The 13,370-nt window shown below is 54.1% G+C and overlaps 1 protein-coding gene across 2 annotated transcripts in view; it reads left to right on the top strand.

Annotated features, from left to right (window-relative positions):
• GOLGB1 (golgin B1) overlaps positions 1-13,370 on the top strand; it is a 43,766-nt gene that overhangs the window by 14,835 nt on the left and 15,561 nt on the right. Inside the window, exons 8-14 of one of the 2 annotated variants that reach the window (XM_081209696.1) lie at positions 161-557; positions 2,003-2,100; positions 2,264-2,354; positions 4,862-4,935; positions 6,825-6,906; positions 7,416-7,489; positions 7,901-12,717. In XM_081209696.1, coding sequence (XP_081065822.1) covers positions 161-557; positions 2,003-2,100; positions 2,264-2,354; positions 4,862-4,935; positions 6,825-6,906; positions 7,416-7,489; positions 7,901-12,717 — 5,633 coding nt within the window. Of the gene's footprint in view, positions 1-160; positions 558-2,002; positions 2,101-2,263; positions 2,355-4,861; positions 4,936-6,821; positions 6,907-7,415; positions 7,490-7,900; positions 12,718-13,370 lie in introns of both variants that reach the window. The other variant, XM_081209695.1, reaches the window with a different exon arrangement.

Raw genomic sequence — 13,370 nt, 5'->3', positions numbered from 1 at the left:
AATGGGAGCCATTGCAGAATAGGCCCTGTTCTTGTGTTTCCACCCTCCAGACCTCTTGAGGGGGAGGCACACGGAAAAGGTCTTCCCAGGGTTCTGTGCATACACAAAAATCGCTTTGCACCCCTGAAAGGCATGTGTGTTCTCCTCTTTACTTCCCAAGGTCCTTTCAGAGAGACTCCAGAAGGTGGAGGAGGAGCTGGATTCCCTGCACAGCACCTCTGCTTCCGAGAGGCAGGAGTCCCAGAGCCTGGTGGAGAGGCTGGAACTGGAACTGGCAGAGCAGAAGCTGGCCTCCCACCGCTCACAGGAGGAGGTGCAGCGGCTCTCTCAGGAGCTCGCCCAAACGAGAGCAGACTGCGAGCGCCAGAGCCGAGATGCGGAGGAGAGACACGCGGGGGAAATGGCAGAGAAGAGCCAAGAGATTGCTGCGCTCCAAAGAGCAGAGCAGGATATGCGCTCCAGCTATGAGGCTCTGCAGTCGGAGAACGCTCACCTGCGGCAGAACGCAGAGCGGCCGCTGGAGCACTCCTCTGAGGATGGCTCTTTGGCACAGCAAGGTCAGGAAGCAGGCCTTCGTCTGCAGAGATCTCGGGGGTTAATGGAAATAGGCCTGAATTCTTGAAAGGACAAATTCTGGAATCTTGGGAGGCGGGAGCAGTTTTTCAAGGTTTGCATCTGTTCACTGTGTTGGAATGATCGGTGCTAGATACAGTGGAACCTCTGATTGCGAACGGGATCCGTTCCGGAGACCCATTTGCAACATGAAAGGAACACAACCCACAGTGGCGCGTCTGCGCACGCTCGGGTTGTGATTCGCCGCTTCTGCGCATGCACGTGATGTCATTTTGTGCATCTGCGCAAGCAGCAAAACCTGGAAGTAACCCTTTCCGGTACTTCTGGGTTGCTGCGGGACGTAACCTGAAAGAATGTAAAATGAAGCGGACATAACATGAGATTTGACTGTATTTGTTCTTCTGTTTTTTTTGAAAAAAATTTACATTTATAAACCACCTTTTCCTCTAAGGCGCTCAAGGTGGTGTACGTAGTGCTAGGACCGTCCTACTCGCGTGTAGGACCCTGGCAGAGACACATTCCCGACTGGCATGTTCTCTCCCTCCTGGTCGATCGTTTGGGAGCTTCAAAAGCTTTCTTCAGCCCGAACATCACAGCGACTGATACCAAGAGGCATCAGCACACTTACGATCCTGCAGAGTATTTGCAGTTTGCGTAACAGAACTCGGTAGCACAGCATTTTGGCTAATCTACGTTTATTTACATATAATACACTCCTAGCATTCTGACTTAGCTCCTTCCTCTTTCTCATCAGACAGCAAAAAGAGAAAGGACAAAGGACAATAGTCCCACTTCACGGAACACAGTAACATAAACATCCTGTCTCCGTCACTTCCCACTATGTGGAATGAAAACATACACCGTCATGTGATAGACAACAATCTCATGACTGCAAACACGGAGCAAGAATCCTAACACGTGGTTCACCTTCCCCCCTCCAGTTTATCCTCACAACAACCCTGTGAGGTGGGCCAGGTTGAGACACGGTGGCTGGCCCAGGGTCGCCAAGCAAATTTCATGGCGGAATGAGGATTTAAACCCTGGTCTCCTGGGACCTTGTCTGACACTAGTTATGTTGTTCGAGGCTTGAGTTTGGCACCATTTGGGGGGTTTGCTTGGGACGGCGGTGGTGCATTGGCTTGAGGAACAGGTCAGCTTGCAGAGCCGCCATCCTGATTGCTGTGCCTTTTGGCAGCCTTTGTCTCCAGGCTGTTGAAAGTGGACCCGAGGGCAGCTCTCTGAATGGAAGCTTGTCCTTCTTTTACAGAGTGAAAGCTGAGTCCTGGTGACACCCACTCATTGACAGAAAAGCAAATTCCGCAAGTGTAAGGTGCAGGATGACACAGCCCTTTGTTAGCGCTGGGGCAGAAGAGGTGGCGCTGGCTCTAGATGTTGCTGGGAAACTAACCTTCCGTGTTTGTTTCCCCAGGGGAGCTCCCAGAAAGGCCCAAGGAGTCTGACCATTCACAGGCCAAACCCAAAGCACTTACAGCTCAGGAAGGAAAGCAGCTCTCTACGCCGAACGAGGTAACTGCTTCCCCGAAGGCCCCAGCAAACCAGGGAGGGGCAGACCAGCCTGTTTCTAGCCCCCACCAGCTGTGCATGTGTCCCTTCATCACTCCATTCCATCTATTTCCCACATCAATCTGCAAAAGTTAATTTGTGTTCTCTGTGTCCTTCTGCTCTGCAGCTGGCCACTGGAGAGGACGCAGCAGCTTTTGCAAGAAATGCCTGGCAAGATGAGCAGCGCAAGACTCTGGAAGCTCTGCAAGCCGAAAATGGTACCTTTCTCCTTCTTCTTTCGCCACTTTCCACCTTCTAAAACCTGTTTGTGATCTGCTTTCTCCAGCCAGGGCTGTGTGGCTTCCCCCCAGGAATCCCGTATAAATAGATTAAGATGAAGAGCAACTGCTAATGGTTCCAGGGAAAGGGAGAAGAGCTATGGGTTCAACGGGCTGGAGGGTGGTGATACTGATAAATATACCACCCTTAATCCAAAGACCCCAGTGTGGTGTACAACGTTAAGAACATACCTTACACAGCATAATAGTAAAAACATAGTACAGAGTATAACAATACACAGCATCATAATAAAATCATTGTAGAATCATAGAATCATAGAGTTGGAAGAGACCACAAGGGCCATCGAGTCCAACCCCCTGCCAAGCAGGAAACACCATCAGAGCACTCCTGACATATGGTTGTCAAGCCTCGAGGGCAACCAAAATGGTCAAAGGACTGGAAATGATGCCTTATGAGGAACGGCTAAGGGAGCTGGGCATGTTTAGCCTGGAGAAGAGGAGGTTAAGGGGTGATATGATAGCCATGTTCAAATATATAAAAGGATGTCACATAGAGGAGGGAGAAAGGTTGTTTTCTGCTGCTCCAGAGAAGCGGACACGGAGCAATGGATCCAAACTACAAGAAAGAAGATTCCACCTAAACATTAGGAAGAACTTCCTGACAGTAAGAGCTGTTCGACAGTGGAATTTGCTGCCAAGGAGTGTGGTAACAGCTTCCTCCACCTTTAATAGGCAAGAGGTTATTTAAGGTCTGGGCAAAGAGGAATGTTTTTGCCTGGCACCTAAAGACATGCAGTGATGGTGCCAGGGAGAGCATTTCACAACTGGGGAGTCGCCACAGAAAAAGGCCCCGTTCTTATTTAACCCTCTCTTGGGAAGGGGGGAAATAGAGATGGGCCTCGTATGATAAGACTATGAGTTTTTGTTCAGCTTTCCAGCCCCTCTCCTTTGCAAGGGCCCAGGCTTGTGGGTAGATGGCACCCTTAAAAAGAAACTAACCCCCAACAGTGTATTCAGTGGAACACTCACTGAACCCAGTTAAAATTCCTGCCTGCTGGCTTGCGCCTGGCCAACCAAAAGCCGACCCAGTTCTTGAGTCCTGTGCTCCAACTTGGACTTCGCCTCTTGGATCGGGCCTTCCAAGGTCTCTATGCACACACACATCACTTGTGTGTGCTGATCTTGTACAGGGTTTGCACACAGCCGGGATAATTCAGAGTGTTCTTGGCAGAGATCTTGACACAGCCAGACTCCTGAGAGATTACGATAATCATGTTTGTTGCAGCGCAAGTGGGTGTTTGCGCTTGGAGGGGGTGGTGCCCCTTCTATTGTTAAGCTGGATGGGTTTTTAAGATTTCACATGCAGGTGTGTGTGTTTTTTAAGGCAACAGATGAATAGACCCTTAACAACCTTGCAAGGGAGAGGCCCCCTGTTCTCCTGTGATCCGCCTCTTCAAAGCAAGTGGATTCTGCTAGTTGAGAACCCAAGAAGGCATGCTCAGCATCAGGCAGAGCACCCCCCCCCCCAATTTGAGACTTTTTTTTATCTTCGGGGCCAAAGAGCAGATAATTTCATAGAAGTTTATGGAGTGATGTGTGGCATGGAGAGTTCTAGGGCTCAGGGACATCCTAGGAAGCTGAATTGGGACGCGGGTGGCGCTGTGGGTCAAACCACAGAGCCCAGGACTTGCTGATCAGAAGGTCAGCGGTTCAAATCCTCGCGACGGGGTGAGCTCCCGTTGCTCGGTCCCTGCTCCTTCCAACCTAGCAGTTCGAAAGCACGTCAAAGTGCAAGTAGATAAATAGGTACCACTCCGGCAGGAAGGTAAACGGCGTTTCCGTGCGCTGCTCTGGTTCGCCAGAAGCGGCTTAGTCATGCTGGCCACATGACCCGGAAGCTGTACGCCGGCTCCCTTGGCCAGTAAAGCGAGATGAGCGCCACAACCCCAGAGTCTGCCACGACTGGACCTAATGGTCAGCGGTCCCTTTACCTTTAGGAAGCTGAAGATTTGGGGCAGATAAAAGGAAGCCCTTCGTCATAGTTAAACTATGGAACCTGTTCCAAAGGTGAAAGGGGATGGCCTCAACCTGGATGGCTTTAAATGCAATGCAGACAAATTCATGAAGGCAATTATGCTAACAACCCCGAGTCCCCCGTAGGGAAAATTGCGCCATTTCCCTGAAATGCTCCCCTCCCAGTCTTCCCGTCCTCATCCTTTGCAGAGAGCCTCAATCCTGTTGAGCTTTTACTTTCCCTTGAGAAAGCATCGCTCTTGAGAAGCGTGTCCCTGTGTCATCACCTCTTCCAGGACATCCTGTAACCCTCCTTTCTCCAGAGAGGATATGAGCTCATGGCCTGGCCTGGCCTGGCCTGACACCACTCCATTTACAGCTCTGACCCCAAACTCCGGCCTCCTTCCAGATCCCGCTTCCTCCTTGTCTTCTTCTTCTGATTAACACCTCTCTTCCCTCCTCTGCCTTTTCAGAGACCCTCCGCTCCAAAGTTGCCATGCTGGAAAAGAGGCTCGAATTCCCTGTGGTTTCGGCAGAGTCAAACCAGGTAACCTCCGAGCAAAAGTAGAATGGACGAAGAAGCCCTTCCAGTAGGCTAAGCACTTTGCCTGAGAACGGCTCCTTCTAAGCTGCGCTCTTGGCTGCACCCAGCAATCCTCTTTGCTGGGTTATTATTAGGAGGCTTAACATGGGACACAGAGAGAGAGAACGCTTAGGAATTTCACCTGGAGTTTTGCCCACCCTCTTAACTGGGCTTTCAGCACTGCCGTTGCTTCCTCAGAGGTGACCCTTCTCCCCTTGTGTTTCCCCTACATTTTGCATGTGCAGAGTATCTTTCATGCTCTCAGCTTTTTCTCTTGGCAAGCCGCTGCAGTTCCCTGGCCCCTCTGCAGCCAGACGGTTCTTTGGGAGAGTCAAAATGCAATCGCTTCTCAGCCTTTTGGCTAAGATCAAGTGTAGCAAAATGCACAGCTGCCTCTAATTTCCACTGGCAAAGAACAGCTCTCCTTTTCACCTGTCCTGAATGAGAAACTCCTGCTGTATTTGCATTTTTCTTGTAGCTCAGGCATCATTCATGTATGTGTGTGTTTGTATATGTGTATATACACACACATACACCCTAAAATTTGGGGGCGTCTTATACTCTGGGCCATCTCCCCCCATTTTCTTAAATCTGACTCCCCCAAAATAGAGGGCGTCTTATACATGGGGGCGTCTTATAGATGGAAAAATACGGTACATGTATCATTGGCATCTGAAGGAACGCTAATCAAAATGACATCTTGGGGGGTCTTTTTAGGAGCAAGTATCAGACCAGTAGATTAAAGCGAACCATATATTGTTTCATAAAATTTATATTCCGCTTGATTGTTGGAAAAAACTCAAAGTGGTTTCCAAACAGACAGTAGCCTCAAATCCATGAAAGGAGTTCTGTAGAAATGACTGAGAGAGTCGCAAAGATGTCTGAAAGTTACGCCAAGTGCGGCTTGCTGTGCTGCAGTTGGCTCCCCGAACCCTGAATTCTGGCATCACAAACTTGCCACTGCTGTCGGAGGAAGCCCAGTTCATGAGGGTTACTTGCCTTGTGGAGGGGTCTGCTGAGGTTCCCCCCCAGCCTGGAGGGAAAATCAGTAGCGCTCTGCCCTTGGGATTTAATTCCATTCATCTTTCCCTTCCTTCAAAGGCTTCAGGCTCAGCAGAGCAAAATATCTTCCTATCTGCAGGCAGGGGAGCCATGAGATTTGGTCAGTGATGAGTCACAACAGTCAGGAAGGGCAGTACAAAAGCTTCTTGCAAGGAGCTTTGAGGGTGTGGCAAATGGTTGCTGCAGGAGGGGAACGAATCCACTAGGAAAAACAGAGCTGTGTTAAAAAGAGAACACCAAGCTGAGGTTATGAGAATTCTTCATATACAGTCAGCTTGTCCCCTTGATGTGGGTTTTCTGCAAAGGAGACAGTTTCTGTCTAGTGCTGCAGCCAGTCTGGTGGTTGGTAAAACTCAAGACCTGTTTGCCTATGGGATCAGCTTACCCCACACATGGCTAGTCATCCACTTCAATCGGCAGAGCTGGCACTGTTACAAGTGCGACAAGAAACTCGATATTTTAGTAAGGCAGCCCCTACACTTTGGAACTCCCTGCCAATTGATAGCCGGTAGCGCCATCACCAAACTCTTTTTGGTGACTGCTAAAAGCATTGTTGTTTAGACAAGCCTTCTCAGATCTTTAGAAAGTAGATATGAATTTTAATCTGCTTTTTGTCCATGGTTACTTTGAAAGTTTAAATTTATTGATCTTAATTTATTATTTCATTCTTTTTGTATAAGCTGCTTTGAGGTGGTTGGTAGTTGTTTTTTTACAATCAAGCAGTATACAAATTTTATAAAATAAATAATAATAAAATGCTTCCCTTTTTCTCTTCTCTTTTCTCCCAGAAGGTCAGCTGTGCTGAAACAGGCGTTGAAATGCAATCTTTGGGGCTGCCGTCTGGAGTTGATGACCCTTCCCCTGGGCCTGGCAGTAAGCATCTCAAAGCTGTGCGGTGCAGGCATTGAGGGGGGAGGCACTTAGGGGACCTGCTTTCACCTTTCCACAAGTGGGGAGCCACCACAGAAAAGGCCTCGGGACCAGCGGTGTAGCGTGGGGGGTGCAGGGGGGGCCGGCCGCACCGGGCGCTACGTCGGGGGGGGCGCTCTCGCACTCGCAGCTCTCTGCCCCTACTAAAATCCATGGGTTAGGGGGCGCAAATTACTTGCCTTGCCGCGGGTGCTGACAACCCACGCTACGCCACTGCTCGGGACCTCTCATGGAGGGAGCACACGCAGAAGGGCATCAGAGGATGATGGCAGGGACTGAGTCAGTTCATATGGAGAGAGGGGATCCTTGACGTATTGCGGTCCTGAGCCGTTTAAAGCTTTGTAGGTCAAAACTGTCACTTTGAAAAATTAATATCAATAATTTAAAACTTTCAAATAGTTAAAAGTGCTGGCTTTTTCTGCAGCTGACTCTCTCCTGTGTTCTTTGGCTAGGTGTGCCTGACGGTCTGGGAAGCAACAGCGTTGAAGGCCTCTGCTCACCAGATGATCCTGTTGCCTTAGCTCAGGTAGGACCCCCCCCCCTTTGCCCCGCTTCCATCTCCTGGATTTGCTTTCTTGAATTATCTCTGTTGTTGTTTTTTTTAACAAAAGCCCTGCAATACTTTTCCTCTTCCCTCCCTGTCCCTTTCCCCTTGTGTGTCGTGTTTGACTAGTAAACCTGCAGGAAGGGACTGTCTTGATTGTATGAAAGCCACCGTGGAAGCATTTCAGCCAATGAGCAGGCTACAAATGCTCAAAGTAATAATAATAATGATGATAATAATAATAATAAAATAAAAATAAAATAGGTCCCCTGTCATCCCCGTGCTACAGTCATGGAGGGAGGTGGCAGAGATGGGAGCTCTGATTCCCTCTGCCGTGCTCATTCCTCAAACTGCCTTGCTGGAGAACTAAACTCCCCCTTCTTCTCATTTCAGCCCAGCCCAGAGGCCACGGACAACACACCCCCTGGTGTCCTGGATTACCTTTCTGCGAAGAAACACAAAGATCTGTCCGTCTTGATGCTGGAGATGCAGGAGGCGCAGGAAGAGATTGCGTTCTTGAAGAGGCAGCTTCAGGACCCTGCCGGAGTTGAGCCTCCGCCGCCAGGGGAGTCACAAGCCAGTGGTGGAGAAGAAGACGGGGTGGTCCTCACCCAGAGCGATTCGAGCAGCAGCTCGCTGGTCACCGTAGAAATTCAGGAGGAGTCCTCTCCCCTTCCGGAGACACTCTTGGGGAAAGACGACCTCTCCACGGAGGACAGAGAAGCAGCTAAGGAGCCTTCTCTGGCAACGCAAGAACTGGAAAGGTTGCATCTCGAAATTGCCGGGCTGCGGGAAGCAGAGCAGCTCCATAAGGGGGTCTTGGAAGAGAGGGACACAGAAATCAGGCTGCTGCAGCAGCTGGCAGAGGATTCCTCTGGGGCTGTGGACACTATCCGTGCCGAGAGGGATCAGCTCCTGTCCCAGCAGAAGGAGCTGGAGGAGCAGGTGAGGCAGCTGGAAGGGGACCTGGCCGACTCGGAGAAGCGGCGGCTCTCCAACCACGAGAGTGGGGCGTCCCAGCTGGCCCTGCTGCAGGAGCAGCTCCAGAGCTTGCAGAACGAGGCCAAGTCCAAGGAGGTGAAGATTGCCGCTCTGCAGAAGGACCTGGACGAGACGCAGCGCCGCCTGGCGGAGCAGGACCTGCAGGGGAGGAGCCTGAGAGGCTCTCTGGAGGAGGGGGAGCAGGAAAGGCAGGTGCTGTCAGGACGGCTGCAGGAGGCCTCCGCCCAGGCCGAGGAGCTCTCCCAGAGCCTCGCGTCGAAGGAGTCGGAGGCCGCCCGGCTGCAGGGGCTCCTCTTGGAGAGCGCTGCCGAGGTGGAGAGGCTGCGGCTGGACGTGGCGGAGCGGGAGCAGCGGATGGCGGAAGTCAGCATGGGCATGTCGAGCCGGATGGTGCAGCTGAACGAGGAGAAGTTCTTGATGGGGAAGGAGTTGGCGAGCCTGACGGAACAGCTGAGTCTGGTGGCAGAAAGGAAGGAGACGAGAGAGCAGGGCGTGGGGACGGAGGAGGAGGAGAAAAAGAAGGTGCCCGAGCAGCTGGAGGAGAGATCTTCGCCCACCAGTGAGGAGGCGGAAGCGTTGCGGAAGGAAAACGAGCTCGTCCGGAAGAAGCTGCAGGCAGCTCTTGTCAGCAGGAAGGAGCTCCTGAGCAAGGTCCACAAACTGGAGAAGGCACTGGAAGCAGGGAGCGAGGAGCCTGCAAGGCCTGGGGCCAGAGGCCCAGAGGCCCATAAGGATGGAGAGGAAGAGGAACCCCCTGAGAGCAGCGTAAGCGCAGAAGGCAACGGGCGCCCTGCAAGGCGAGGCAGGGCTGCTTCTCTGGGCCAGCTGGTTCTGGAAAAGGAGGCCGAGCTGCAGCGCATCTTGGGGGAAAAGGAGTCCGCTGTGCTTGCGCTGCAGGCTGTGGTCGGGGAGCTTCGGCAGAGTGTGCAGGAGAAGGACCTCCTCATCGGTGACTTGCGAGCTGAACTTGAGGGCTGCAGCTCAGCCTCCGAGAAACAGGCACCAGCCAGAGAAAGCATGGAGGTCTCCGCCATTCCTCCTGCTCTTCCTCCGTCAGACAGCACTGCTGAACCCAGCCTGGAAGGAGAGCCGAGGGGTGCTCTGGAGGAGAGGATCTGCACTCTGGAGCAGGAGAGGGAGCAGCTGCAGAGGAAGCTCCAGGAAGCCCTGGCCTCCCGCAAAGACACCATCAAGAAGGCCCAGGAGAAGAACCGCCATCACCGCGAGCAGCTCAAGCAGCAGAAGGAAGACTACGGTCTCCTGCAGGAGCAGTTTGAGCAGCAGAGCCGAGAGAAGGAGAAGCTGCAAGGTCAGCTCCAGGATCTGAGCCAGGCCCTGGAGAAGGCCTCTCTCCCTCCTGAAGATCCGGCCCCTGGAAGCTCCATGGCGGCCGAAGATTTTGCAGCTGTGGAAGCACTCAAGGCAGACCTTGAGAAGCTCAAGGCTGAGAAAGGGGAGCTGGAAGCCCAGGTCAGGCACCTGGAAGGGGAGCTCAGGAGCAGGTCTGAGGCAGCTCTGCAGCTCCAGGAGCAAGTCGGGCAGTTGGTAGCTGAGTTGGAAACAGTGAAGGAAGCCTGCCGCCAGGCCGAAACCCGTGCAGCAAGCCTTGGGCGAGAGCTGGAGGAGAGCCAGGCCGAGGCTGCCAGGCAAGAGGGTCTGAGGCTTCACCAAGCAGCTTTAGAAGAGCAGAAGCAGCTGGCCAGCAAGGAAGAAATTGAACACCTCAATGCTCAGCTAGTGGACAAAAGCGAGTCTTTGCGTGGCCTGCAGGCGGTGCTGCAGGAGAGAGAGGAGGCCTTCAAGGCCATGCAAGGACAGCTGGAGGAGGCCCAGAGCAAGGAGCGGTCCCAGCGCCTGGAGGCTGAAGCCCAGCAGAAGTCGGAAGCGGCCGCCGCCGAGGAGCAGTCCAAGAGCCAGCTGCAAAGGAAACTGCAGGCTGCACTCATCTCCAGGAAGGAGGTGCTGAAGGAGAGCAAGGCCCTGAAGGAGGAGCTGGCCGGCACCAAGGCTGCTCTGGAGAAGATGTCCCGCCTCCTCTCAGAGGCAGAGAACCGAGCTTCCGAGCTGGGGAAGGAGAAGGTGGCCCTTGGGGAGAGGCTGGCGGCCCTCGGAGAGGAGCGGGAGAAGCTCATTATGGAAGTGGACAGAGCCCTGGTGGAGAACCAGAATGTCTCCAGCTCCTGCGAGAGCCTGAAGCTGGCCCTGGAGGGCCTGACGCAGGAGAAGGCCCGGCTGGAGGAGGAGGCAGACGCCTTGCGGCGCTCCCAAGCCCAGGAGCTCTCCGAGTGGCAGCGGAAGCACGCGGAGCTGCAGGCGGAATACGAGACCCTCCTGCAGTCGTACGAGAACGTCAGCGACGAGGCGGAAAGGATGCAGCGGGTGGTGGAGGGCGTCCGGCAGGAGAAGCAGGAGCTCTTCCTCAAGCTGAAGGGAGTGGAGGCGGAGAAGAGGGAGGCGGATGCCCGCCTGCAGGGGGCCGAGCAGGAGATGGAGGGGATGCGGGAGAAGATGCGGAAGTTTGCCAAGTCCAAGCAGCAGAAGATCCTGGAGCTGGAGGAGGAGAATGAGCGGTTGAGGGCGGAGATCCATCCTGCGGACGGTTGCGCAGAAGGGGCAGAAGGGGCAGGCGGCGACCTCCGAGAAGAGCTGGAGAGCTCCAGGCAAGACTGCAAATCCCTTTCCAGCCAGCTGGAGGTTCTCAAGGCTGAGAAGGACGCCCTGAACCAGCAGATCCAGGACTTGAGGCAGGCGCTGCAAAGCAAAGCACATGTGGAAGAGGAGGAGGTGGTGGTGGCAGCGAAAAGTGAGGAAGTCACTTCCAGCTCCTTGGTGGAGCCCCTAGAGGCTCAGGTGGATTCAGGATCACGTTGGCAGCCTCCAGAAGCCACTCCCACACAGGAAGACGAAATCTGCAAAGCCAGCCCTCCTCGTGACGAAACAAACGGGTCCTTGCAGCAATTCACTGAACAAGTTGCAGACCTGGAGGAGAAGAGGCAGGTGGCGGAGGAGGAGCTGAGCAGGGTCCGGAGGGATGTGGAGACCCTGAGCGAGGAGAAGAAAGTGCTGGAGGGACTGTTGGCTGCCAAAGGCTGGGAAGTGGAAGCTCTGCAGGAGAAGGTCCTCGAGATGGAGCGAGCTGGCCAGCAAACAGAGGAGCAGCTTGCCGGAGCCCTGAGGCTGAAGGAGGCCTTGGAGGCTGAGAAGGACGATCTGGAGGAGAGGCTCATGAACCAGCTGGCGGAGCTGAACGGGAGCATCGGGAACTACCAGCAGGACGTGGCGGACTTGCAGAGCAACAACCAGCAGCTCCTGAGCGAGGTGGAGAGCCTTCGAGGGGCCCTGGACCGCTTGGAGGATGAGAAACGGCATCTCCTGCAGGAGAAGGCAGATGCAGAGAGGAAGAAAGAGCACGTGGAGAAGCTGAAAGGTGCCTGGAAGGGCGACAACGGCCGGGCACAGGTGAAGGAGCTCCAGGAGCTGCTGAGGGCGAAGCAGCAGGAGGTGAAGGAGCTGCAGAAAGGCTGCATTAAAAGCCAGGAGAAAACCAGCAGCTTGGAGAAGACCATCAAGGCCCTGGAGTTCGTCCAGAGTGAGTTCCAGAAGGAGCTGGAAGCCGCCAGGAAGAGCTTGGCCAAGGCCGAAGAGGACACCCAGAAGGCCCAAGCAGAGCTGGCCGCCTGCAGAGTCTCGCTGGATGATACTCAGAGCGAGGCGGCCAGAGTCTTGGCCGAGAGCCTGAAGGCCAGAGAGGAGCTCCAAGCGAGCAAAGCAGAGGTCCAAGCGCAGCTGAGGGCGAAGGAGAAGGCCCTCGAGAGGCGGCTGGAGCGGGAGAAGGACAAGCACTCGAAGGAGGCAAGGAACACGGAGGAGAGGCTGCAGGCCCTGCAGAGGGAGCAGGCCCGCTCGGAGGCGGCAGCGCGGGACCTGCGGGAATCCCTGCACCAGAAGGACCAGGAGGCCAAGCAGCTGCAAGGCAACCTGAACCACACCTTGGCCCAGCTGGCTGCCTTCACCCGGAGCATGTCCTCCCTGCAGGACGACAGGGACCGTGTGATCGACGAGTCCAGGCAGTGGGAGAAGAAGTTCAGCGAGGCCATCGAGAAGAAGGAGCAGGAGGTGCGCGCCCGGGAGCAGGCCTGTGCCACCTTGGAAGAGCAGGTGAAGCAGATGGCAGCCCAGGTGGAGGACCTGCAGAGCCGCATCGCCAGGTAAAGAAGGGTGGCGCTGGGAGGAAGGGGGTGGCTGCCCCCTCCCCAAAAGACTCTGAGTGTACAGGGAAGGGTTGTGGTTCAGTGATTAGAGCTGTTCGTGGACCACAGCTCCCATCGTCCATAGCTTGCAGCACCACTGGTCAGAGATGATGGACGTTGTAGTCCAACCACAGCTGTTACATTCATTCCCCCCATGTTGGCTTTATTCTAGGTCAGGGGTAGGCAACCTAAGGCCCAGGGGCCGGATGCGGCCTAATCGCCTTCTCAATCCGGCCCGCGGACGGTCTGAGAATCAGCATGTTTTTACATGAGCGGAATGTGTCCTTTTATTTAAAATGCATCTCTGGGTTATTTCTGGGGCATAGGAATTCGTTCATTTCCTCCCAAAATATAGTCCGGCCCCACACAAGGTCTGAGGGACAGTGGACCGGCCCCCTGCTGAAAAAGGTTGCTTACCCCTGCTCTAGTTTCATCCGGAGTTCATAGAACAATAGCTGTAGAATTGGAAAGGACCCACAAGGGTAATCTAATTCCCTGCAACACAGGAATATCAACTGAAGAATCCCTGACAGCCGACCATCCAGCCTCTTTTTGAAAACCTTCAGGGAAGGAGAGCCCACCGCTTTTTGAGGGGGGGGGGATGTTTAGCT

Source organism: Podarcis bocagei (assembly GCF_964188305.1).
Source record: "Podarcis bocagei genome assembly, chromosome: 10".
NCBI lineage: Eukaryota > Metazoa > Chordata > Lepidosauria > Squamata > Lacertidae > Podarcis > Podarcis bocagei.
This window is presented reverse-complemented; position numbering and strand designations above follow the sequence as displayed.